The 27,371-nt window shown below is 38.9% G+C and overlaps 1 gene segment (V, D, J or C); it reads left to right on the top strand.

Moving 5' to 3' along the window:
- The window catches only part of LOC101356308 (immunoglobulin heavy constant gamma 1-like), a 458,188-nt gene that overhangs the window by 8,092 nt on the left and 422,725 nt on the right, over positions 1 to 27,371 (top strand). Inside the window, 1 exon segment of the C gene segment in view lies at positions 21,524 to 21,538. Within this exon segment, the coding sequence occupies positions 21,524 to 21,538 (15 nt within the window).

The raw sequence follows: 27,371 nt of genomic DNA, 5'->3' as shown, positions 1-27,371 counted from the left end.
AAACTTCTGCTTCTTTAAAGGCAGTTAATTAAGTCTCTGCAAACACCTTGGACCATTTAAAGGTGCTTTCCCACAGCCTCAGAGGAAACTGGGGCCCCATCTTCATATATAAGCCCCATCCAGTCTGTTATTTCAAGTAGCCTGTGATGCAGAGTAAAAAGTCATAATTTTTTAATTTTCTGGGTGTAAAGGAACCTAGAAAGCACTGATGTAAACTAAGATTATATTCATTCTATGCTTTGTGTGCTAAGATATCTCTGAGAAAAATTCTGGTTTTTAATATTGAACAACTGTGGATTTTTTAAATGAATTTTCTTCACGTGGGATTTTTATTTCCACCTTAAATTTGAGTGATCCACAAAATTAAACATCTGGGATATGCTCTTCTAGTCTAGCACTAATTAAATGTGATGGTTAATGTGTGTCAACTTGGCTGGGCCATGATTCTTAAGAGTATGACAGTTATGACGTAGTTTGGTAGCTATGTAATGATGTAATCACCTACATAATGAGATCTGATGTAATGTAATCACCTCCATGTTGAAATCTGTTATGAGAAGACAATCAGTTGAAAGGAAGTTTCCTTGGGGGTGTGTTCTGCATCCAATATAGGTGGACTTTCTGGCAAGGCTCTCTGGCTTTTGCTCTCCCTGGATGCTGCAGCTGGCTTCTGTTCATCTGATCTATAGTTCTGGGGACTTGACCTAGCAGCTTACCTGCCGATCTTGGGATTCATTGGCCTCTGCAGTCTGTGAGACAGAGACCTGCTGTCTGACCTGTCAATCTTGGATTCACCAGCTCCTGCAGCTGAACTATTCCTCTCCAGCCTGACCCATGGCCTTGCGACTTTCCATCCTCTACAACTGTATAAACCATTTCCTTGATATAAATATTTCTATAAATATATCTAAGGACATTATGTTTGGTAAAGTAGAGGGTCAGTGAAAAAGATGAAGACATTGAAAAAGATGGATGGACGCAGTTGGTGCAACAATGGGCTCTTACATAACAATGTTTGTGAGAATGACAGGACTGGATAGTGATTCGTTCTGTTGTACATAGGGTCAATATGAGTAGGAACGGACTCAATGGCACCTAACAACAACAACAACATATATATATTTATACATTTCATTGGTTTTGCTTTCTTTGAGAACTCAGTCTACGACATTAATATCAAGGTTTGAATTGTGTCCCCAGAAAATATGTGTCAACTTGGCTAGCCCATGATTCCCAGCTTTGTGTGGTTGTCCTCCATTTTGTGATTTGATATAATTTTCCTATGTGCTGTAAATCTTAATCTCTGCCTGTGGTTAATAAGGCAAGATTAGGTTATGTTAAAGAGGAATAGGATGGGATAAACACCCTTACTCAGGTCACTTCCCTGATCTGATGTAAAGGGAGGTTCCCTGGGGTGTAGCCTGCATCACTTTTTATCCTACAAGAGATAAAAGAAGAGAGAAGTGGGTAGAGAGATAGGGACCTCATGCCACCAAGAAAGAAGCACCAAGAGCTGTGCTTGTTCTTTGTACTTAGGGTCCCTACACTGAGAAGCTCCTAGACCTGGGGAAGATTGATACCAAGTACCTTCTCCCAGAGCCAAAAGAAAAATAAAACCTTCCCCTCCAACTAGCCCCCTGAATTCAGAGTTCTAGCCCCCTAAACAGTGAAAGAATAAACTTCTGTTTGATAAAGTCATCCACTTGTGGTATTTCTATTATAGTAACACTAGATATCTAAGACACTACGTCAAGACCTTCAAGTTTTGCCTATAGTTTATTTCTCCACTTTCTGCCCACAGACCTACAGGTTGGTGATAGACTCTGCTGTTGCCCCTCCCTCCCCCAGACTTCAGCATCTATCTCCCACTGCTGGTCTGGAGTTCCCTTCTCTGTAGAAACATCCTCATTCAAAAAATCCTCTGAGAGTGCAAGCTGTACCCTCATCTCTCCTGAGCAGGCCCAGGGTGTAGAAGTCCAACGAAAAGATAAGCTGTGTAGGTGGAAGGTCTGAGGCAGAAGGAGTCCTCAGTGTTCAGCCTGGTCCGTCTGGTGACATGACATGTCCACTCAAAACAGCTACTCCCTTGGAGGACACAGGCAGAATAGGTAGGCCTGGGACAACAGGGCCTTTCCCTCAGTAGGACCCTGGACACATAGGTCAAACAGTCCTTGCAATCAGTCATATGTACTAATGGGACCTCAATGCCCCAAAACAGATGTGGTAGAGACTGCAGATTCCTCATATAGCACCCTGGTACATCTCACACTTTGGCCTTTCCAATACTGATTACCCTCCAAAATCAGTTTCAAGCTTTCACTTCTGTCACCATTTCCCCTCTCCCAATCCTGCTCGTCTACACTCTCACTCCTAGAAATACTGAATCCCCTGGATCTCTAAGTTCCCCTCCTTCCCACAGTCATTGCTCCTCACACAATCACCTTCTTGTCATTCAGCATGAAGGACACTGGCTGGGTCTGTCACTATGGTAAGCCCTTCCCTGTCTGAATGTTCTGAGCTGAAAGAAGCTGGAAATTCATACTACTCCACACCATCCTGATGACTGGAGTCTCCTCTAATTCATGAGCAGCCACCTAAAACAGCCCTGACTTCTGCCACACAATAATATGCATTTCCCCTTGATCATACCTCCCTTAACTGTCCCCATAGAATTGTTGCATGCCACCTGCACTCCTCTTGTAGTTCCAGTCCCCTCTCTCCACTCTCCTCTCAACACAATTTTTACTTTAAAGATCTAAGCAGGCATCTCTGTATCCCCAGGAAAACACACCATCCAATCTCCTGTCCAATCCCAACCTGCTCAGACATGAATGGGAGGCACTCCACGAAATCTCCCTACATCGTTTTTTTTCTTTCCAAACGACTATAAACAAAACCCAAGATGATGGTAATTCCATGTTAAGAGCAAATAAACATATTTCCAAGTGCTGTCTTCTCCTGAGTGTACTTTTTCTTCCATTTATTTGAGCAAATGAAAAAACAATCCCAGACTTTTGTTCCTTAATTGTTGAAAACCTCTTTCCCTCCCCTGTCCTTTTACTGTGTCTCCAGGAGGATCCAGGACCTGAACTCTTCCTTCACTCTGCACACAATATTTCAGTGGGAAGCAGGCAGTATGACTGCAGAAAAATTGATGTGGTTCCTGCCAAGACAGAACTTTGGAGGGTGTGTGGTGACCTCGACTGTGTGAATGTAGTTCCATGCTGTGCAGACCCTGCACATTGCCATTCACACAAGATTCTGTGGGCAGAAGCAGGAGAGAAGGCAGGAGGACCACCCACAGTCACAGGTCAGAGGAAGGCTTAGCCACAGCTGGAGCCAAAACAACTTGGGCCAGGCTTGGTAGTTTCCCCACCCCCAGTACCCATCACCAGGAGGGCCCAGCGATTGTCAACCTGATTCAGCCTCTTGTACCCACATGATCCCACATGTGCAAATCTTCCTGGGCACCCTCAGAGAAATACCCTCTCCAGGATGGGCCCCTGTGGTGGTCTTCATCCTCCAGACAGTCATGCAGACACTGTGGACACGCCTCTGCCTGCTGACAGTGCCCCTGTGTGAATGTCTCAGGGGCTCCAAGACAAAGAGGCCCTTGAGTGTAGGAGAGACTGACTCATCTTGACCTTTCTTTTCTCAGGTGTCCTGTCTGAGCTAACACTGTAGGAGTCGGGCCCAGGTCTGGTGAAGCTCTCACAGACTCCGTCCCTGACCCGCTCTGTCTCTAGGGCTCTGGATCCAACAGTGTCCTGGGAAAAGGCTTGAGTGGATGGGATACTGGTCAGAGAGCACAAGCTACAACCTGGCTTTCCAGGGCTGCATCTCCATCACCGCTGACATGACCAAGAACCAGCTGTCCCTGCAACTATGCTCTGTAACCATCGAGGATACCCCCATGTATTACTGTGCAAGAGACACAGTGAAGGGAAATTAGTAAGAACCCAGACACAAACCTCTCCTGTATAGAGGGGGCTGGACAGCAGGACACACTCAAGACAACAAAACACAGGGTACCAGGCCCAGGAGCATGTGCAAAGGAAACCAGTGAGGGTCTTCCAGTTAGTATCAAGTGTTTCGTCTACCTCCAGCCTATTTCCCTAGGGGACTCTTTCCTTTTTTGCCTGGGTTCTTCCTTATTTCAGTCCCTGTGAAACATCAGAGTCCTGCTGAGCCTGCATTTTTTTCAAACTAGGATGGAAATGTGGTCACATGGTCCAGAGTGTCCCTCACCTTACTTATTTCCTTGACTTTGTTCCCAGTCTGACCTTTTTTACCTAATCTGAACAATAATTCAAGCCCTACCTGAAGCCCACAGATTTTCTGTGTCAAATAGGGACTTTCTGTACTTTACTAAAAATTAAACCCAAGTTGGGAAAGAATGAGTAATTGACACTTCACATTTTTTTTTTTATTTTCACATAATCTTTACTTTTTTAAAGAAATGCTTTATATTAAAAAAAATTGAAAGCAAATACAGAGAATATCATATTGCTTATCTGTGGGACCCCTTTCCAGTAATGAAAAGCCTGATTCCCACCATTCACCATCCATTTACTTACTCTTTCACTTCCATTATAGATGTACAGCAGTATCACAGTTGTTAAGCTGTATCCTTGAGTGAAACCACCTTATCAACTACATTACGGTGCTTATGTGCAGGTTTTTAACCTTCAGTCCTAAAACCTTAACTCATTCTGAATTTTTCTTGTTTTTCTATTGCCGAATTTATATTAGGATACAAGTCTTTTATTTATGAGATCTCTTTTTTTTTTTTTTGCAAATTTTTCCTCTCTACCTGTGTCTTATCTTTTCATTCTCTTAATAGTCTCTTTCATAGAGCAAAAAAATGCTACATTTTATAATGTCCTATTTATCAACTTTGTCTTTGATAGATTATAGTTTAGGTGTTGTACCTAAACTCATCACAAAACCCAAGTTCAACCAGGTTTTCTCCTATGTGATTCTAGAAGCTTTAGGGTTTTGTGTTTTATATTTAGGTCTATAATCTACTTTGAATTACTTTTGTGAAAGTTGTAAGATATGTCTAATTTTATTTTATTTTCATTTGATCTAGCACCATTTGATGAAAAGACTATTTTCTCTCTTTTCCATTGAATTACCTTTGCTCTTTTCTCAAGCATCAGTTCATTATAGTTGTCTGGATCTGTTTCTTAGCTCTCTATTCTGTTCCATAGATCATTGTGTCTGTTATTTCACCAATAACATAACATTTTAACTATTCTAACTTTAAAGTAAACTTTAAAATTGGGTAGTATGAGCCCTCCAATGTTGGTCTTCTTCTTGAGTTGTGCTGCCTATACTAGGTCTCTTACCTTCCACATAATCATTAGAATCAGTTTGTTGATTTCTGAATAACATCTTGATGGGATTTGATTAATATTCTGTTATTCTATAGATTCTGGTGAGAAGAACTGAAGTCTGAACAATATTAGTCTTCCAATCCATGTACATAGATTATCTGTCTTTTTATTTAGATATTGTTTGATTTATTTCATCAAAATTTTGTAGATTCTGCATATGTGTCATATATATTTTGTCAGATTTATACTGAAGGATTTTATTTTGAGAGATTCTATTGTAAATGGCCTTTTGTTTTTAACAATATCTGCTAGCAAGGGAACATTCTGGAATAGGATAGTCCTAATCCAATGTAAGTGTTGTCCTTATAAAGAGGTAAACAAATCTCGAAAGACACACAGGGGGAAGATGACCCTGTGAAGATGCATCTACAAGCTAACAGGAATGCCATGAAACACCTGGAGCTATCAGCTCCTGGGAGAAACAAGAAACTATCTTTCCTAGAGCTTCAAATAGAACATGGCCCTGCAAACACCCTGAATTTGCACTACTAGCCTCTAGAACTGTGAGACAACAAATTTCTGTTCTTATAAGTCACCAAGTTTGAGGTACTTTGTTATGAGAGACCTAGGAATGCATACATCATTTATTTCCTTTTCTTGTCTTATTAGACAAACTTAGATTTTCAGCAGGATATTGAATAGAAGTGGTGAGAGGTGACATCCTTGCCTATTCCTAATCTTAGAAGGAAAACATTTAGTTTCTCATTATTATGTATGTATGTTGTTTTTGTTGTTACTTGCCATTGAGTTGGATTCAACTCATGGCAACCTGATGTATAACAGAATGAAATAATGCTCGGTCCAGTACCGTCTTCATAATCATTAGTATGCTTGAGTACATTGTTGCTGCATTTGCATCAATCCATCTCATTGAGAGTTCCCCCTACTTAACCGTGTACTTTTCTGAACATGATGTCCTTTTCTAGTAATCAGTCTTTTCTGATGACATGTCCAAAATAAGCAAACTGAAGCCTCATCATCCTCAATTCTAAGGATCAATCTGGTAGCATTTCTTCTAAGACTGATCTGTTCATTCTTTTGTCAGTTCACGGAATATTCAATAGTCTTCACCAATACCACAGTTCAAATGCATCAATTCTTCTGCTTTCCTTTTTCATTATCCAACTTTCACAGGCATATGAGGCGATTGGAAAGACCATTGCTTGGGTCAGAAGCAACTCAGTCATCAAAATGACATCTTTGCTTTATAAAACTTTAAAGAGTAGTCTCAGGGTGGTGAAAATGATCAACGTGTTTGGCTGCTAATTGAAGATTATATATCCAAAACCCTTACAGAGGCCTTGGAGGAAAAGCCTGGCATTCTAATTTCAGGGAAAAAATACTTTAAAGAGTTCTTTCAAACCAAATTTTTCCAGTGCAATTTTTTGTTTCATTTCTAGACTGCTCCTTCTGTGGACATTAATTGTTGATGCAATTAGAATGAAATCATTAACATCTTTAATTTTTTTCTTATATATTTTATTCCTCGTATAGTTCCAGAATCAAAAGGAAATAAATATATTTAATAATTATGTGCCAATTGCACATGAGTTTTTATTAAAAGTACATTATTTAAATATATGCATTATACAATGAATATTGTTATGATTCTATTTCCTGAATAAAAATGAATTCTACTTTAGAAAATATATTGACCTTCAGAAAATCATTTCTGCCTCCATTCCAAAAATAGTACTTGGCTTCCTGTGTGCCATAATTAGGAAAGTATTTTTTTGTAATTCTTTTCCAGCTATGTCCCACTGAGACTGGGAAACTCTGACTTTCCCCGGATATATCAAAGAATCTTGTCCTGAGGTCACAAGGAAAGCCAGAGGTGTCTCACACACTGGGGCTCTGCCCACCAACAATGCTGGATACAAAGGAGTCAATGCCCTCTTAGGCATTCGCGTGGGACTCAAGCACATTCCTTAGACATGGCTTCCTTCCATGTGTGTGTGATGATCAGAGGGGCAGATCACAAGCTACATGCAGTATTCCAAAATCTGACAGAACAATTTGTCCCTCCCTATCTTCATAGATACCCCTTACCAAAAACTGAGGTCAAAAAACCAAAGTGCTGGTAGATTCTCATTTCTTCTGGACTATCCAACTTCTTGTTACACAGGACTCAAATCAACTTCCTCTCTTCTAGCACAAGAGAAATAGAAGAGAGACCTGGATGAGCCCCTTCTTCATCCTGTTCCTGTCTTGTAGTTACAGGGCCACCAAATCTCTCTTCCAGCCATGGAGGTAGGAGGGGCCTTAACCTTGGGTGGCTTTGTGTGATTTCTTACTTTGGGCTGGGATCTCTGAGGAAGACAGGACCCTTCAGGACAAAAACAAGATGTGCCTGTGCCTCCTCCTCCGCTTGGTGGCTGTACTACCAGGTGAGATTTTCTAGGATTTCAGAGATGGGGTCATGGGCTGTGGTGTTTGTCTGTAACTCACTGTGTTCCTCCTTGTCCCCAGGTGTTTTGTCCCAAGTGCAGCTGCAGGAGTCAGGCCCAGTTCTGGTGAAGACCTCACAGACCCTCTCCCTCACCTGTGCTGTCTCTGGATTTTCCATCACACCCACCAGTTACTGTTGGTGTAGGATCCTCCAGCACGCAGGAAGTGACTGAAGTGTATTTTAATGATATGTTCTGATGGGAGCACTTACTATTACCCACCCATAAAATGTTAAAGATCCATCTCTTAGAGACAGTCAAGAATGAGTTCTCCCTTCTGCTGAGCTCCATGAGCTGTGTACTACTGTGCAGGAGACACAGTCACTAGAAGTCAGTGTGACCCCAGACACAAACTTCCCTGCAGGGCAGTAGGAGGAAGTGGGAATAAAGCGGACACTTGAATCCACTTATTACAGAGACCAGTCCAGAGGCAGGAAGTAGGTGCTCAGATAAGGAAGGACGAAAGTTTTTGGAATAATAGTGTTTGAGGGTTTTTTTTTTCGTTTGTTTTGTTTTTCCTGTCTGATCTTTGTATTTCACCTCCTTGAGAATAATTTCTGCTGAGACACTATTCTCTTTCCTATCTTCATGTGTCTTATATATCTTTAAAAAAAAATCTCTGGTTTACTGCTAGAGTACAGGATGGAAATCGTTTATCTGACAAGAGTCTAGTATTCAAAACATAAAAGTAACTCTTACATCTCAACAATAAAAGGATAAAATAAATCAATTGAAAAATGAGCAAAGGGTTTGAAAAGATATTTCTTCATAGAAGATATAGAAATGATTGATACACACATGAAAAGAAGCTCAACATCATTAGTCTTTAGGGAAATGGAAATCAAACCAAAATGAGATACACCTACACATCAATAAGATGTTTAGTTTTGTTTTATTGACTATGAAAATAAATCAAATCAATCAGTACAAGTATCCTGGGTCTCTTTTAGTCACTGATAAGTCCTCAGTGCAGACGATTGCCTGGTGTGTGATTGGCTCTCAGAATTAGTGAATAAAAGTTTTTCACCAATGCTTTCCGTGCAGCTTGGACTTCTTCCTTCAATACCATCGGTTCTTGATCATATACTACCTCCTGAAAATGTTGAACGTCGACCACTTCTTTTTGGTACAGTGACTCTGTTCATTCCTCCATCTTCTTTTGATGCTTCCTGCACAGTTCATTGGTTTGCCCAAAGAATGCTTCAATATCACAACTCTAAGCTTGATTTTTTTCTTCAGTTCTTTCAGTTTGAGAAATTCTTAGCATGTTTTTCCTTTTTGGTTTTCTAAATCCAGATCTTTGCACATTTCATTGCAGTACTTTACTTTATCTTCTCGAGCTGCCCTTTGAAAACTTCTGTTCAGCTCCTTTACTTCACGATTTATTTCATTCACTTTAGCTGCTCTACATTCAAGGGCAAGTTTCAGAGTCTTTCTTGACATCTATTTTTGTCTTTTCCTTCATTCCTGTCTTTTTACTGACCTTTTGCTTTCTTCATGTATGCTGCCTTTGATGTCATCCCACAACTTGACTGGCCTTCGGTCATTAGTGTTCAATGTGTTGATTCTTTTGTTGAGATGGTCTCTAAATTCAAGTGGTATGTGTTCAAGGTCATATTTCAGTTCTCATGGACTTGTTTTAATTTGCTTCAGCTTCAACTTGAGCTTGCACATGAGCCATTGATGGTCAGCTCCGCAGTTGGCCCTTGAGCTAGCTCCGAGCTTCTTCATGGTCTTTTTCCACGTATGGTCGAATGTAGTTGACTTGAATTCTGTGTATTCAATCTGGTGAGGTCCATGTGTATAGTCACTGTTTATGTTGTTGAAAAAGGGTATCTGCAATGAAGAAGTCGTTAGTCTTGCAAAATTCTATCATGCCATCTCTGCCTTCTTTTCTATCCTCAATGCCATATTTTCCAACTACCAATACTTCTCTTTTATTTCCAACTGTCACATTCTTATCACCAGCAATTATCAATACATCTTGATTGCATGTTTGATCAATTTGAGGCTGAAGAAGTTGGTAAAAGTCTTTAATTTCATCATCTTTGACATTCGTGGTTGTTGCATAGATTTGAATAATAGTCATGTTAACTGATATTCCTTGTAGGTGTATGGATATTATTCTATAAATGACAAGGTTGTACTTCAGGATAGATCTTGAAATATTTTTTTTGACCATGAATGTGAAGCCATTCCTCTTCAATTTATCATTCCCCGCATAGTAGACCATATGATTTTCAGATTTAAAATGGCCAATACCATTCCGTTTCAGATCACTAATGCCTAGGATATTGATCTTTATGCATTCCATTTCATTTTTGACAACTTTCAATTTTCCTGGATTCATACTTTCTACATTCCACGTTCTGATTATTAATAGATGTTTGCCACTGTTTCTTCTCATTTTGAATCGTGTCACATCAGCAAATAAAGGTCCTGAAAGCTACTGTATCCACTTCATTAAGGTTGACTCTACTTTGAGAAGGTAGGTCTTCCCGGTAATATTTTGAGTGCCTTTCAACATGAGGTGCTTGTCTTCTGACACAATATCAAACAGTGTTCTGCTGCTATTCATAAGGTTTCACTGTCCAATTTTTTAGTAACTAGACTGTAAGATCCTTCTTGCTACTTTGTCTTAGTCTGGAAGCTCTGCTGAACCCTGTCCACCATGGGTGAACTTGCTTCAGTTTGAAATTCTGGTGGCATAGCTTCCAGCATCACAGCAACATGCAAGCCACCACAGTACACCAAAGTGATAGGCAAGTGGTGGAGAATTATCTATATGCATGTGTAAATATATTTATGTGTGTTCAGATGCATATATTCACCAAAGACACAACTACAGATCCTCCTCAGACATATCCAAACACCTGCCAAGATTGATTTTCTAGGTTTAAAGTCTTAGGGCTATAATTTCATGGAACCATTCTGTCATTTGGCATAATAAATTTCATGTTCTGTATCAAAGTGAAGTGAGTAGTTCTGGGGTCTTGCAAGCTAGTGAGCAGTCATCTGATATAAAACTATTGGTCTCTACTATCAGAGGAAAAACAGTAAGAAAACAACAAAAATCTCAGAGAAGAAAGAAGGCTACAAGACAGCCTACAAGAGCCACAGCCTCAAGTACGCTGAGACCAGAAGAACTAGATGATGCCTGGCTACAAACATGAACCATTCTGACTGAAGTCACAATGGATGGTCCCAGATAGAATGGGAGAAAACTGTAGAACAAAACTCAAATCCTTAAAAAAAAAAAAAAAAGCCAGACTAACTGGACCAGTTGAGACAAGAAGATTCCCTGAGACTATCTTTCTGAGACACTCTTTAAACGTCGAACTGAAACTATCCTTTGAGATCACCTTTTAGTGAAATAGCACAATGGCACACAAAATAAAGGCTATTACCTGTAAGATCAGTGCTATTCTAAAAAACCGTCTGTATGAGACCAAAAGATCAACGTAGTAAATATTGTAAAAATAGCAATCTCTAAACCAAAAATGAGAAGATAAGGGGCCAGGGAAGCTAGAGTACTGGAAACAGAACAACCAGGACACAATTAAAAAGAATGTTGACACAATTTGAAAAATGTAACTAATGTCACTGAACAATTTGTGTGGAAATTGTAAGATGTGTACCTCACTTACTGTGTGTCATGGATTGAATTATGTCCTCCCAAAAATGTGTGTATCAATTTGGCTGGGCCATGATTCCTGGTATTGTGTGATCTTCCTAGATGTGGTAAATCTTGCCTCTATGATGTTAATGAGGGAGGATGGGTGGCAGCTGTATTAGTAAGGCAGGAGTAAACCTACAAGACTGGATTGTGTCCTGAGGCAATCTCTTGATATATAAAATAGAGAAGTGAGTAGAGAGAGACGGGGGCCCTCATACCACCAAGAAAACAATGCCAGGAACAGAGCGTGTCCTTTGGACATGGGGTCCCTGCACGGAGAGGCTCCTAGTCCGAGTGAACTTTGATGGGAAGGCCAACAGAGACAGAAAGACTTCCCCTGGAGCTGACACCTTGAATTTGGACTTATAGCCTTCTTTACTGCAAGGAAATAAACTTCTCTTTGTTAAAAACATCCACTTGTGGTATTTCTGTTATAACAGCACTAGATGACTAAGACACTGTGTAGAGTTTCAACAAATACATAATAAAATATTATTTTTAAAAAATCATATATAATTTATTATGACAGAGGATTCTGGAAAAATGGTACCATGAACAGATATAAGACACCATTCCTCTCAAGAAGACCAACAAAAGAAACTAGAACTGCATATTGAGCCTTGTAAAAAATCTGAAACAGTGGACAAAGAATAATAGCAAGGAACTGAAAACTGAATAAAGACAAAGATGAACCATATAGTAGGAATAGCATTTCTCCTACCATCTCTACCCCTCACCCTCCCAGCACAACAGACAAAACCTTGCAGCGTCCCTTTGGCCAATCCATACCACTAGCCAACTTAGGACTATCCTGTGCACTGGAAAGGGCCCCAACCTCTGGTTTTGAAAGATCTCCTGGGTAGACTGTTCAGGGTGATCCCACCCCTCCTAGAATGACAGACAGATGGTAGCAGCCACAGCTCTAGTTGACCCACTGTTCTCTTGTGCGCTAAGAAAGACCCCAATCTCTGACTCAAAAATAAATAGGAGAGATATAGTTAGCAAACTGTTAAGTACATATATTTTTTTCCAGTCTGCAGGCAGCCTGAAAGACTGAAATTGCAGTCTGATTGGACTCAGAACCCTCACAGAGCAGAGAAAGGAGCAGTGACCAGAGACCTAAGTCTATCCCTGCCTAAGTTCTTTCCAATTGGTCTAGTAATCATTAAAGGACACCTCATAGAGCACGGGAGGTAGTGGTAGTGCAAACACTAAAGGTTGTACCCTCCCTCCAAGTAAGGATTGATTAGTATGTTTTGGGACTTTTCTAGGAGTCTCTGGAAAACTGAAACTTTGGCCTAGGTTGAGCTGGAGATAACACAAGTAGGGAGAAAGAGTGGTAATCAAAGTCTGAAACAGTGCCCTGCTAAGAATCTCTTGTCAATATTTTCACCATCAAAAGCACTGTATAATTAGGGGAACTGAGAAAACTAAAATCTTGTACAATTCTAGTTTACCAGCTTCATCAAAAAATAACAAGGTACACAAAGAATCTGAAAATTATGGTCCATTTAACTGAACAAGATGAAGGGAGAAAAATCAAATTTATGGAAATTCTAATAATGAACAGATTGGAAGAATATAATACACCAATATTAAACAAGCTCAAAGGATTAGAGTAAAATACAGGCAAAGAACTAAAGAAAAATTATAAAAATTACAGTGACAAAATAATAATATAAGAAAAAGAGATAAACACTACAAAAAGTAACCAATCAGAAATACTGGAACTGAAAAACTCAGTAACTGAAATTAAAAAAAAAACATTCATTGGGAGGATTTAAAAACATATTTCAAAGGGCAGAAGAAAGAACCAGTGATATAGTGGATAAGATAATCAAAATTATGGAGGCTGAATAGTAACCAGAGAGAAGGTTCAAGACTGCTGGGCATAGCTTAATGAAAATTTGGGACACCATCAAGTAAACAGTCATATGCATCATGGAAATTCCAGAAGGAGAAAGAGAGAAAGAGGAACAGAAAGAATATTTGAAGAAATATTCAAATATTTCTCAGAAAACTTTTCATATCTGACAAAGGACATGAATGCTCAATTCCAAGAAGCTTACTAACTCCAAGTAGAATAAACCCCAAAAGATCCACACTGAGACACATTATAATTAGTCTCTCAAAAATAAAGAGAAAGAGAAAATCCTGAAAGTAACAAGAGAGAAGTGAATAGTCACATATAAAGGTTCCCCAGTAAGATCAAATGCCAATTTCTCCTCAGAAATCTTAGAGGTCAGAAGACAATGGAATAATATACTTAAAGTGCTGAAAGAGAAGAACTGTCAACCAAAAATACTATATCCAGAAAAAAAAAAAAACTGTCCTTCAATATTGACTCGACAACAACAGGTTTAATTTTTTGGTTTTCAATAATGAGGGCAAAATTAAGATATTCACAGATAAACAAAAGCTGAGAGTGCATATACACTACACCAGCCCTACAAGAAATGCTAAGGTGAGTCCTTCAGATGGGAAACAAAGCACACTAGAAAGTAACTTGAAGCCAACCATAGAAAAAAATATCTCCTCCATTAGCTGTTATTGCTTGGGCAAAAATAAGGGAAAGTTTTAAAGCATTTTTGCTTGATAATTCTAATTGATATGCACTGCATGATTTATGATAAATACATAAAAAAGTATAAATAAATGTTATAGGTTTGTTATGGACTGAATTGTGTCCCCTAAAAATGTGTATGAACTTGATATGGCCATAATTGCCAGTATTGTGCAGTTGTCCACCATTTTGTGATCTGATGTGATTATCCTGTGTTGTAAATCCTAACCTTTATGATGTTAATGATGCAAAATTAGATGTATTTATGTTAATGAGGCAGGATTTAATCTACAGGATTAGGTTGTGTGTTGAGTCATTTTCTTTTGAGATATAAGAGAGAGAAGTTAACAGAAAGGAGAGGGACCACATGCCACCAAGAAAGAAGAACAAGGAGGGGAGCACGTCTTTTGGACTGGGGTCCCTGTGCTGAGAAGCTCCTAGACCAGGGGAAGATTGATGACAAGAACCTTCCGTCAGAACTGACAGAGAGTGAAAGCCTTCCCGGGGAGCTGCACCCAAAATTCTGACTTCTAGTCTCCTAGACCAAGAGAATAAATTTCTCTTTGTTAAAGCCATACACTTGTTGAATTTCTGTTATAACAACACTAGATAACTAACTAAGACAGAATTTGGTACCTAGCGTGGGGTGCTGCTCTAACAGATACTGAAAATGTGGAAGCGGTTTTGAAACAATGAATGGGTGGAAGCTGGAAGAATTTTAAGATGACTAATACTGAAAGCCTAGATTACTTTGAAGAGAATTATGGACATCAAAGACTATTCTGTTGAGGACTCAGAAGGAAGTGAGGAAAGCTGTAACATCAGAGACAGCACAGACGGCGAGAAGCAACATCAGAAAAACGGCAACCGCAGAACTGGAAGACTGGCCCCTTGGTGCTTTCAATTGCTGCACATGCATGTGAAAGCTGGAAGATGAATAAGAAAGACCGAAGAATTGATGCCTTTGAACTATGGTGTTGGCGAGGAATATTTACTATACCATGGACTGCCCAAAGAACAATCAAGTCTGTCCTGGAAGAAATACAGCCAGAATGCTCCTTAGAAGCAAGAATGGCGATACTACATCTCACACACTTCAAACATGTTGTGAGGAGGGATCAGTCCCTGGAGAAGGACATCATGCTCGGTAAAGTAGAGGGTCAGTGAAAAAGAGGAAGACCCTTAATGAGATGGCTTGACACAGTGACTGCAACAATGATCTCAAGCATAGCAACGATTGTGAGGATGGTGTAGGACCGGGAAATGTTTCCTTCTGTTGGACATGGGGTCGCTATGAGTCGGAACGAACTCTACAGCATGCAACAACAATAACACTTCCAAAGAACATATATAGTCAACAAGCACATGGAAAGATGCTCAACATCCCTAGTTATCAGGGAAATGCAAAGTAAAACAACAATGAATATTCACACTCACCAGTATGGCTATTAAACGAAAAATGGAAAACAACAAATGTTGGCAAGAATATGGAGAAATTGGAGCCCTAGCTAAATGCTGGTGGGAATGTAAAATGCCATAGCCACTGTGGAAACTAATCTTTTCAGTTCCTCAAAAAATTAAACATAGAATTACGATATAATCCAGTAATTCCTTTACTAGGCATATACCTAAAGAATTGAAATCCAGAAGTCAGATTCTTGTACACCAATGCTCATTACACCATTCCTCACAATAGCCAAAAGGTGGAAATAACTCAAGTGTCCATCAGTAGACGAATAGAACAACAAAATGAAGTAAATCCATACAATAGAATATTATTTAGCCATAAAAAGAAAAGAAGTTCTGACCCATGCTATGACATGGATTAATCTTGAAAAGTGTATGCTAAGTGAAATAATCCAAACATAAAAGGACAAATAGTGTACAATTCCACTTATATGAAATATCTAGAATAGGCAAATTCATAGAGACAGAAAGTAGATTAGTGGTTAGCAGAGGCTGGGGGTAGAATAGAATGGAGATTTCTTGCTTAATGGGTAGAGTTTTTGCTGAGAAAAGGTTTTGTAAATAGATAGTGGTGATGGTTTCAAAACATTGTGGATGTAATTGTTGTTTTTGTTAATTGCAGTTGAGCCAGCTATGATTCATGGCAACCTTATGTATAAGAGAACGAAATGTTGCCCAGCCTGTGTTTTCTTCATGATCATTTGTATATTTCAGACCATTGTTGTGGCTATTGTGTCAATCCACTTCATTGAAGGTGTCTTTTATTTTCAATGACTTTGTTCTTTTCTAGTAATTGGTCTTTCCTGAAGACATGCCCAAAGTAAAGGAGGTGAAGTCTTGCCATCCTGCTTCTATGGAGCATTCTGGCTGTATTTCTTCTAAGACTGATTTATTTATTCTTCTGCCAGGCCACATCATATTCAGTATTCTTTGCCAACACCATAATTTGAATGCATCAGTTCTTCTGTCTTCCTTTTTCCTCATTCTCCAGCTTTCATATGTAGATAAAGCTATTAAAAAGATCACGGTTTGAATCAGACACATCTTAGTATTCAAAGTAAAATCTTTGCCTTTTAAAACTTTGAAGAGGTATTTTGCAGCAAATTTGGTCATGCAATACATCATTTGATTTCTTGACTGCTTGCTTTCATAGACATTGACTGTTGATCCAAGCAGTAGGAAATAATTTATTAACTTCAATTCCAAATGGAAAATAAAACATCAAATGTCAAAAGAGAAATGGAAAATTGGAAAAAAAATGCAAATTCTATCATAACTTGGAAGGAATACACAGTCACTATATCAAAAAGAATTAGTCAACGTTCAACCATTTAAGGAGGTAGCATATGATCAGGAACTGATGGTATTAAAGGAAGAAGTCCAAGATGCACTGAAGGCATTGGTGAAAAAAAGGCTCCAGGAATTGATGGAATACCAATTGAGATGTTTCAACAAACGGAAGCAGCACTGGAAGTGCTCACTCGTCTATGCCAAGAAATTTGGAAGACAGCTACCTGGCCATCTGACTGGAAGACATCCATATTTATGCCTATTCCCAAGAAAGATGATCCAATCCAATGCAAAAATTATTGAACAATATCATTAATATGACACACAAGTAAAATTTTGCTGAAGATCATTCAATAGCGGCTGTGGCATTATATCAACAGGGAACTACCAGAAATTCAAGCCAGATTCAGAAGAGACCATATAAACAGGGATATCATTGGTGATGTCAGATGGATCCTCGCCGAAAGCAGAGAATACCAGAAAGATATTTGTCTGTGTTTTATTGACTAAGCAAAGGCCTTACTCTGTGTGGATCATAATAAATTATGGATAACATTGAGAAGAATGGAAGTTCCAGAACACTTAATTGTGCTCATGCGGAACTTGTACATGGATAAAGAGGCAGTCGTTCAAACAGAACAAGGGGATACTGCACGGTTTAAAGTCAGGAAAAGACTGTATCAGGGTTGTATCCTTTCACCATACCTATTCAATCTGTATGCTGAGCAAATAATCCGAGAAGCTGGACTATATGAAGAAAAACAGGGCATCAGGATTGGATGAAGACTCATTAACAACCTGCAATATGCAGATGACACAACCTTGTTTGTTGAAAATGAAGAGGACTTGAAGCACTTACTGATGAAGATCAAAAACCACAGCCTTCACTATGGATTACACTTCAACATAAAGAAAACAAAAATCCTCACAGTGGACCAATAAGCAGCATCATGATAAATGGAGAAAAGATTGAAGTTGTCAAGGATTTCATTTTACTTGAATCCACATTCAACACCCATGGAAGCAGCAGTCAAAAAATCAAAAGTCGCATTGCATTAGGCAAATCTCCTGCAAAAGACTTTTTTAAAGTGTTGAAAAGCAAAGATGTCACCTTGAAGATTAAGGTGCACACGACCCAAGCCATAAGTGTTTTCAATCATCTCATATGCATGTGAAAGCTGGATGATGAATAAGGAAGACCGAAGAAGAATTGATGCCTTTGAACTGTGGTGTTTGTGAAGAATATTGAATATACCATGGACTTCCAAAAGAGCGAATAAATCTGTCTTGGAAGAAGTACAACCAGAATGATCCTTAGAAGCAAGGATGGCGAGACTACATCTCACATATTTTGGACATAATATCAGCAGGAATCAGTCCCTGGAGAAGGACATCATGCTTGGTAAAGTAGAGGGTCAGCAAAAAAGTGGAAGACCCTCAATGAGAAGGATTGACATGTGGCTGCAACAATAGGCTCAAGCATTCCATCTATTGTGGGGATGGTGCAGGACCAGGCAGTGGTTTGTTCTGTTGTACATAGGCTCACTATGAGTCAGAGATGACCTGAAGGCACCTAAAAACAACATACATTAACATTCAGGTTTTTTATGTGGACAAAAGTTTTCAAATCAGTTATGTAAATACCTCAAAGCTCAATTTCTGGATCTTATGAAAATATTATGTTTATCTTTGTAAGAACCTGACAAAATGTCTTCCAAAGTGGCTGTACCATTTTGGATTCCCATCAGCAATAAATGAGTCTCAGGTGTTCCAGTATATGGCATCATAAGATTTCTTAGATTTTAGCCATTCTAATAGGTGTGTAGTTGTATCTCACTGTTATTTTAATTTGCAATTCCCTAATGATAAATGATGTTGCTATATATTTAAACATTCACAGATCCCTGAAGTTAGACTGTAGACATGTTTGGGGGACATTATTCAACCTACCATTGATGCTGTTCTCTACACATTGCCACACCCCCTCCTTATGCAGTCACTATCCTTACGTGTGAAGTACATTGTTCAGTTTTATATTCGGCAAGAATCTGTGCATATTTCAGTCTTACTGTTTGTAGTTTGAAACTATATACTTTTACCCTAAATGTAGAGTGGTAAATGAGCGTAGTGTAAAATGAAAGATTGCCTATTTTCTTCCTAAAGCACTTTGCAAATCTACCCAGCATCATTTAATCCCTTGTGAATGTCAGGTGTGGTTAATTTCCTTCATTGAGAGTTTGTGTATTTCAATGTCTATAATTATTATAACACATGTTCTGTTCTTTCATACATCAGAATGTTTGTCTCATTAAAATCTGTTGTTGAATTGTTCATTCTTCTCTAGATTTTTTACCTCTGAACCAATTTATAATATTAGGAAATTCAGAAAACAATTTTACTAATATGTAACCTCTCCAGGTTTACCTGTCCCTTTTTGTTCTTCAGACTGTTTTACAATTTCTTTCCTTTGCATATTATGCAGTTTATACTTGGATCAATAATCAATGCCCATGGAGGCAACAATCAGGAAACCAAATGACATGTTGCATTGGGAAAATCTACTGCAAAAGTCTTCTTTAAAAGGGTTTTGCTAAAAAAAAAGCACAGATGTCACTTTGAAGACTAAGGTGCACTTGACCCTAACCATGGTCTTTTAAATTGACTCACATGCATGTGAAAGTTGGACAATGAAGACGCAAGATCAAAGGAGAGTTGACATACTTGAATTTTGGCTTTGGTGAAGAATGTTGAATATACCCTAGACTGCCAGAAGAATGAACAAATCAGTTTTGGAGGAAGTACAGCCAGAAGGCTCCTTAGAAGCAAGAATGGCAAGACTCCATCTTGCTTACTTTGGACACATCATCAGGAAAGACCACTTGCTAAAAAGGGTACCATGCTTGGTAAAGTAGATGGTCAGAGAAAAAGAGGGAAACTTTTCATGAGATGAACTGACACAGTAGTTGCAACATTTTGCTGAAACATAACAATGATTGTGAAGATGGCACAGAACAAGGCAATGTTTAATTCTGTTATACATAAAGTTGCCATAATTTGGAGCTGACTAGATGAAAACTAACAACAGCAATTATAAGACATTGCCATGGGGATCTGCAGGTTCTGGCCATAATCCATCGTATGGGATAGTTTCTAGCTCCTTCCTGCTGGGATCAATGTGCTTCTCATGGCATTTCATGATGGTAATGTCTTAGCTCTGTGTTCCGGCTCTATATGGCATGTTCAACACATGGACAACTTTGGATCCTCTTTGTGAACAGGATATTTCCCACCTGGTTTTATGGCTAAAGCACTACTTAGAGCCTCCCAGTTCAGGCAGGGGTCTCAGCTCTGGCTGCTCACAAACTGCCTGCCTGCTTCCATCTCATGTGTGTGAAACCAACTTCATAAATGCAGGAGGACATTCGGGTTTCATTCTCATTCCAAATCCTCTTTTTTAAATTTATTTTTCTTCTTTTTCTATTGTTGTAAATATATATATAACACAACATTTGTCAATTCAACATTTTTCACATATGCAATTCAGGGTCAATTCTTCTTTTTAGTTTACTGTGTTTCTGGCACCTGGCCATATTCATCTTTTGCTTTCAGGCCCTTTTATTGTTTAAAATTGTATATAATATTTCACCAGCAATTTAAATTGTGCAGTACAGGAGAAAGAATCCCACCCCTTTTCGTCTCAGTTCACCATAGTGAAAAAGAATGAACACAAATAATATTTAGATGAAAAAAGTGGAAACAGTAGAAAAATAGAGACAATCTGGTAATAGAAAATCACAAGAGAATAAACACAAATTGCTAGTGTATATATAAAAAGCTACTTAATATTTATAGTAATTCTGGGAAAACAATTTGAAACAATTATAAACCATTTCTCACCCAAGTAATTTAAAACACTAGAAAGAAGTTGATTTAAAATGTTATGCTTGTGTGAGAATTACTGTCATATGGGTAATTTGTACAATTTGATACTTTTATTATTTAGAACTACATAAGGAGTTCATTTAACTTGAAATTCTCATTCTTTATGATACAGTTATTCAATTCATCAATACCTTATCTTGTACAAAACCCATATGTGAAATATTAATTGTAATTATGGGAAAATGATAATTGATAATAATCTTGAATTCCAAATATAGGGGATGGTTAAAATGCAGTACACTCATACTAATGAATATCCTGCAGTAAGATAATGAACTACAATATTTTATAATAAGGGGGAGAAAATTTTCTCCAAAATATATTTGTTGGTGGTAAAAAGAAAGTTTCAGCATGGTAGATGGCGCTTGAGAGCATTTGTTAAGTTGACAAACTGATTTTTTTTAAAAAAGCAAATACACATAGAGAAATTAGATAGGTGATGATGATGATGATGTTGAAGAGGATAGATAGATACGCAGACAGATGGGTAGAAAGATGGATGGATGAATGGATGGATGTTAGAGAGATAAAGAGTGAGGTGGATAATGGATGGATGGATGGATGGATGGGTGAATAGACAAATGGATGGATGGCAGGAAACAATTAAGGAGGGGAGAAAGAAGGAAGGAAAGTTGACAAGAAAGAAAAAAGAAAGATGAATTGATGGATGAATGGAAGGCAGGAAAGATGAAAGGATGATGGATGAAGGATGGATGGATGAGTGGAAGGATGGATGCAGGGCCGGATTACCCAATAAGTGAGGTACAAGCTGGCTTACTTGTGCATATTTACTAATCTGTAGTGAACAATTTCACAATGGACAGATGGATGGATGGACAGATGAGTGGAAGGATGGATGGATGAATGGATGAATGGTGGGTGGATGGTGGAAAATACTAATGATTGATTTCAGGGATCAGTAATCTCCTTTCCTGTCATATGTGCACAGTTGACCAATGTAAGGAACTCTGGGGGAGAGGGAAGTCCGTGATGGCAGCAGGAACCCTATCTTAGTTATCTAATGCTACTGTAACATAAATAACACAAGTGGATGACTTTAACACAGATTTATTCTCTCACAGTTTAGGAAGCTATAAGTCTGAATTCAGGGCGCCAGCTCCAGGAGAAGTCTTTCTCTCTCTGTTGGTTCTGGGGGAATGTCCTTGTCATCAATCTTTCCCTATTTTAAGAGCTTCTCAGCACAGGGACCCCTGGTCCAAAGGAAGTGCTGCAGTCCTGGAGCTCCTTTCTTGGTGATATGAGGTCCCCTTGTCTCTTTGCCGCTTATCTCCTTTATATCTCAAAAGAGATTGACTCAAGAAACAATCTAATCTTGTAGATTGAGTCCTGCCTCATTAACTTAACTGCCTCTAGTTTGGCCTCATTAAGGTCATTGAGATAGAATTTACAACACATAGGAGAATCACATCAGATGACAAAGTGGTGGACAATCAGAATACTGGAAATCATGGCCCAGTCAAGTTGACACACATTTTGGTGGGACACAATTCAGTTCATAACAGACTCTACCCCAGAATCATACCTACCGCTGCAGTCTGGGGCTGCATGACCCTAGTTGGAAGAACAACTCTTAGGAGTCCTTGTGTCAATGTTCCATACTGGTGTTGATGTCATAATGGAGATTAAGTTTCCACTGCAGTTAGAAATTTCCCAGTAGCAGGGAGCCTACATGTCCTGTTATAAGTGTTGAGACTTCCTTCTTCTGGTTTTCTAATAAACTTTTTGTTTTATAATAATTTTATATTTCAGAAGTGTTGTAAAATAGTAAAGTTTCTGTATACCTGTCGTACAGTTTCCCCTACAGTTAACATCTTATATTTCTATGATATATTTGCCAACTCTAAGTAACCATCATTAAAAATAGTAATAAACTATAGTTTACTCAGATGTCCCCAATTTTTACATTTACCTTCTCTTTTTATTCCAGGATTTAATCCAGGATCCCACACTAAATTTCTTTGCCACATTTTGTTCATTTCTTCCAATATCTAACAGTTTCTCTGTCTTGCCTTTTTAATTCATGACCTGGAAACATTTGAAGAGTAGTAGTCAGGTATTTTGTAGAATGTCCCTCTGTATTTGTCTGTGGTTTTCTCATGGCTAGATTGGGGTAAGGGTTTTTGAGAAGAATAGCTCAGAGTTGAATGGCATCGTGTAAGAAGGTACATGAAATCGACATAACTGGGGGTATTGAATTTGATCACTTAGTTAAGGTAGTGTCTGCCAGGTATCTCCACTGTAAAAGTGCTGTTTCCCTTTCCATAGTCTACTGTTTGGAATTGAGTCACTGAGTTTATTCCACACTCAACAAAAGTGTAGTTAAGTTCCCACTCTTTCAGGTGAAAGGAGTGGTGGAATGTACACGTATTATTTGGAAGAAGAGCATGCATTCATGTATATATGTTTTATACTTTGGATTAAAATCCAATACATTATTTATTTGGCCAAATTATTCACTTTGGCCATCGGGAGCTCTGTCAAGTTGTCTCCTCTACCCTTTGATATTGTCCCATATGGCCTGTATGTGAGTGTGCATGTATTTTGAACTCTTTCTTACACTGTTCAATGTAAATTATGCCTAATTATGAGTAAATTTGTTATCATACAAATAAAGTAACAAATGCAGTCATCTCTCTGGCCACAGTCCACAGGTAACCCAACGTCATCGTGGTGATGCCTGCAGAGTGGGTACGAGAATATGACCTGCCTGTCCTGAGGGACGTCATGGGCTTCAAACTACATAGCAGGCGGTGAAATTCTACAACTGATGAAGGAAAAACATAAGAGGACTCTGGAGCACCTTGTAGTATACCAGAACTTTTTAAATAGGTTTTGTCCCTTAAGGTAAAATGTAGTCATAAACATATTTATCCTAAGGAACATGTCTCAATCTCATGTCAGAAAAAAATGATCTCAGCCTTTCCATTATTGAATTGAGAGGTGAACTGAGAGGGCCTTCACTTTATTTGATGTGGTAAGAAAGTGATAAGAAGAAGCTCTCCAGAGTTCTGTGGGCAGGAGGGCTACTACCCCCTCACCTCACTTCAGGAAAGCCTTCAGGCCAGTACTATGCACAGTGCAAAAGTGCAGACCACCCTCCAGACACTAAGAGGCAGTACTAGCTCCAGAAGATGAGAAGACAGCACCACCTCCAGGAAAGTATAAGGCAGTGCCTCCTCCATGGTAGGCCGGAGTTGTGCCTCCTCCAGGGTAGAGGAAAGGTCCCCCAAGTTCCTGCACCTTCTCTGCAGAGACCCAGGGGTGGCCCCTTCTCTGGGGCTGTTGAAATTATTCCTCTGTTAACTTAATATTAGGGTTATGACTTTACTTCAACTCAGAACTCCTCAATACACTTTCCACAAGGTGGAGAAAACAATCTCAAGTGTTCCCTGAGACAACTCCTACCCTGGAGAGTTTTGATTCCATTCATTCCCTTCTGCCTCTCCAACCTCATTTGCTTCCCACAGCTGTGCCCAATCTGTTTCCACCTTAGCAAGTCTAAGGCCAAGGCCAGGACATGAGGGAGAGAAGCTTCTATGTGGAGGCTTTTTTTCTCTGTCTCACATTAGTGGATGCCCTGCATACTCATGAAGCTGCAGCGGAAGCTCAGGTGCAAATTTCCCTTCCAGCCACTGAGTGAAAGCTCCATACCAGGCCCAGTGCAGACAGTTGTTTTGTTTGTTCTGGCCTGGAGGCCTCTGAGAAAGACCTATTACTGTTGAGAAAAACATGGATTCTCTATATTTTGTCTTCTGCCTGGTGACTGTACTCCCTTGTGAGTCTTACAGAGATTTCAGAAATGAGGCAGTGAGTCTGTGGTGTCTGGTTGTGACTCACTATTTTTCTGTCCCAGTTGCAGTTGCCAGAGTTCAGTCTTCAATGAATTAAGCCCTTGCAGACCCTCCCGCTCACCTGCTCCCTATCTGATGTCTCCATCACCAGTGGTTAGTTCTGGGCCTGGATTTGGCAGCCTCCAGGGAGGGGGCTGGAGTGAATGGTATGCCTCAGGCCAGTGGTAGCACAGAGCACCTCAGCCCAGCCTTCCAGGACAGACTCTCCATCTCCAAAGATAGTTCTAAGAATGAGTTCTCCCTGCAGATGAGCTCCATGACCACTGAGGACCCGGCCATGTATTATTGTATTAGAGACACACAGTGAGAGCAAGTCACTGTGAGCCCAGACACGAACCTCCCTGCAGGATAACAGGAGGGTTGAGCTGCAGTAGGTGATCAGGACCACCAAGGGGTGTACATGGACCCAGTTCTAGAAGCAAGGACAAGGAGACAGATGTGTCCTTTGCTCATCTGGTCATGAGAAAACAGCCTCTCCAAGGACTCACTGCCCCTTTTGCCATTATGACTGTTATTTCTACTTTAAAGCCACCTCTTAGGGAAATTCATTTACTATCTCTTACTAATTAATTTAAACATTTAGAAGAAATCCTTCATACTTCCTCTGATCTCTACTTCAGAACACATTGCAATTTTAAGGAGGCAGTTGGTAAGGCTGTTGATCAGTTATAGGGGAAATGTTACCACAGAGCCTGCAACAAATGACCTTAGGTTGAAAAAACAAAGGCCAGGTTGCTCTTAGGCTACCTCTGCTAAATAAACCACAAGTGCTTTGTCTAAGATGAGAAGGAGCTTGGTATGACTTTCTGTATTTTAAGCTTGTGGTTAGATTACATTGTGTAGTTAACATTTGAAAAAAATTTCAAATACTACTTCAAGCTATGGTGGTTTTGCATGAATTTACTCTTATTCCTTAAACAAATAGAGAACTGGAAAAAAATTATGATGTAGCATTTTTCAGACATTGGGAAACAGACATAACATAATTGTGACCCCTGTGAAAAGGAAAACAAGCTAGATAAATCCTACTATTGTCCAGTTTATTGCCTAGAAGCAGTTATTAGCACACAGCGAAAGACAGTGGAACAAAAGTATGGTGAATTGAAGACACAAAGACAACAGTTCAGGGAGGCAAAGACAGCTAGAATGTGTGGGGAAGAGTATCTAAGAAGGTAATGCACAGAGAGAGAAAGAAGGAGAATTGCTGGGGTCTCCGCAAGCCATGGGATGAGAACTGACATATGCAGGACTGAGAGGAAATTACCCAAGTTAAGGGAAAGAATCATTAGAAAGTCATAGGTTAAAAAAATTCCAAGACTCACATAAGACTAGGAATTACTTGTGTCCCCCCACCAGACAGAGTGGAAGGGCCTGATAATATGTGGAGCATCAAGAAGAGTCCTCATAAGGCAATCACATTAATACCAATATAATGACCCTATAGACAGAGTAGAGCTGCCTCTTAGGTTTCCAAGGAGCGGCTGATGGAAACGAACTGCAGACCTTTTGGTTAGCAGCCAAGCTCTTAACCACTGTGCCACCAAGGCTCTGAACCTGCCCTTCAAAAAGCTTAAAATATACCCTGCAAGATACTCAACTGATTTCAAATAATGTAACTATGCACTAGAATAAAATCAATGATTATTTTATAGAATAGACAAAACTCAGCACCAAACAATTTAACATCTAAATATCTGGTATCAAGTCAAAATAGCTAGATATTCTAAGAAGCAGGAAAAATATATCCAATAACTTAATAAAAAATATATATCAATTGGTAGAAACAGAGTCTGAAATAATAGAGATGCTGGTATAAAAAGACAACACAGTTAAAACAGCTACTATAAATAGGTTCCACCTTTCAAGAAAGTAGAACAAAACAGAACTGTAATAAAAAGAGAAATGCAAGGTAGATAAGGGTCTCATATGGAATTTCTAGATGTATATATTAGTATGTATTAATATGTATTAATTATTAATATCTATTAATATCACTGAGATATATATATATTAATCTCTGGATATATATATCAGTGGTTATGCACTTGGCTACTAACTGAAGGGTGGGTGTTTCGCACCCACCAGCCATTGCACAGGAGAAAGTGGCAGTCTGCTTCCATATACATTAAGACCTTGGAAACCATATGGGGCAGTTCTATTTTGTCCTGTAGGGTCGCTATGAGTCAGAATTGACTCAACAGCAACAGGTTTGGGTTTAAATATATATATTGGTATTTAAAATAAAGAGAAGATGGAATAAGATTAATACTACAGGTTAAAATGTAGGTGAACTTGAAAAACAGCAATATAAACTGTCCAAAACAAAGCACAGAGAGTAAAGAAGTAGCTTTAAAAAAAGGAAGAAAAGAAAATAACAGAGTTTCAGTGATGTGAGAGACAATACCAGGCAGTTTAATTTATTTGTAATAGGAGTCCCAGAAAGAGAGGCAAAAGAGAGAGGGAGACAAAAAAGAGTTTGAAAAATCATGGGAATTATTTTCAATTTTTTTTCCTTTTTTTTTTTTTTTATTGTACTTCATGTGAAGGCTTACACAGCAAATAGTTTATCATGAAACAGTAGTACACATATTGTTTTATGACATTGCTTAACAACACCACAACATGTCAACCCTCTAACTTCTCAACTTTTTTTTTTTTTTTTGGTGAAAATACACATAGCCAAAGATACACCATTTCAAAAATTTCTACATGCAC

Source organism: Trichechus manatus, unplaced genomic scaffold, assembly GCF_000243295.1.
Source record: "Trichechus manatus latirostris isolate Lorelei unplaced genomic scaffold, TriManLat1.0 scaffold00053, whole genome shotgun sequence".
In the NCBI taxonomy this organism is placed as follows: domain Eukaryota; kingdom Metazoa; phylum Chordata; class Mammalia; order Sirenia; family Trichechidae; genus Trichechus; species Trichechus manatus.
Note: the sequence above shows the minus strand (reverse complement) of the source record. Positions and strands in the feature narration are given on the sequence as shown.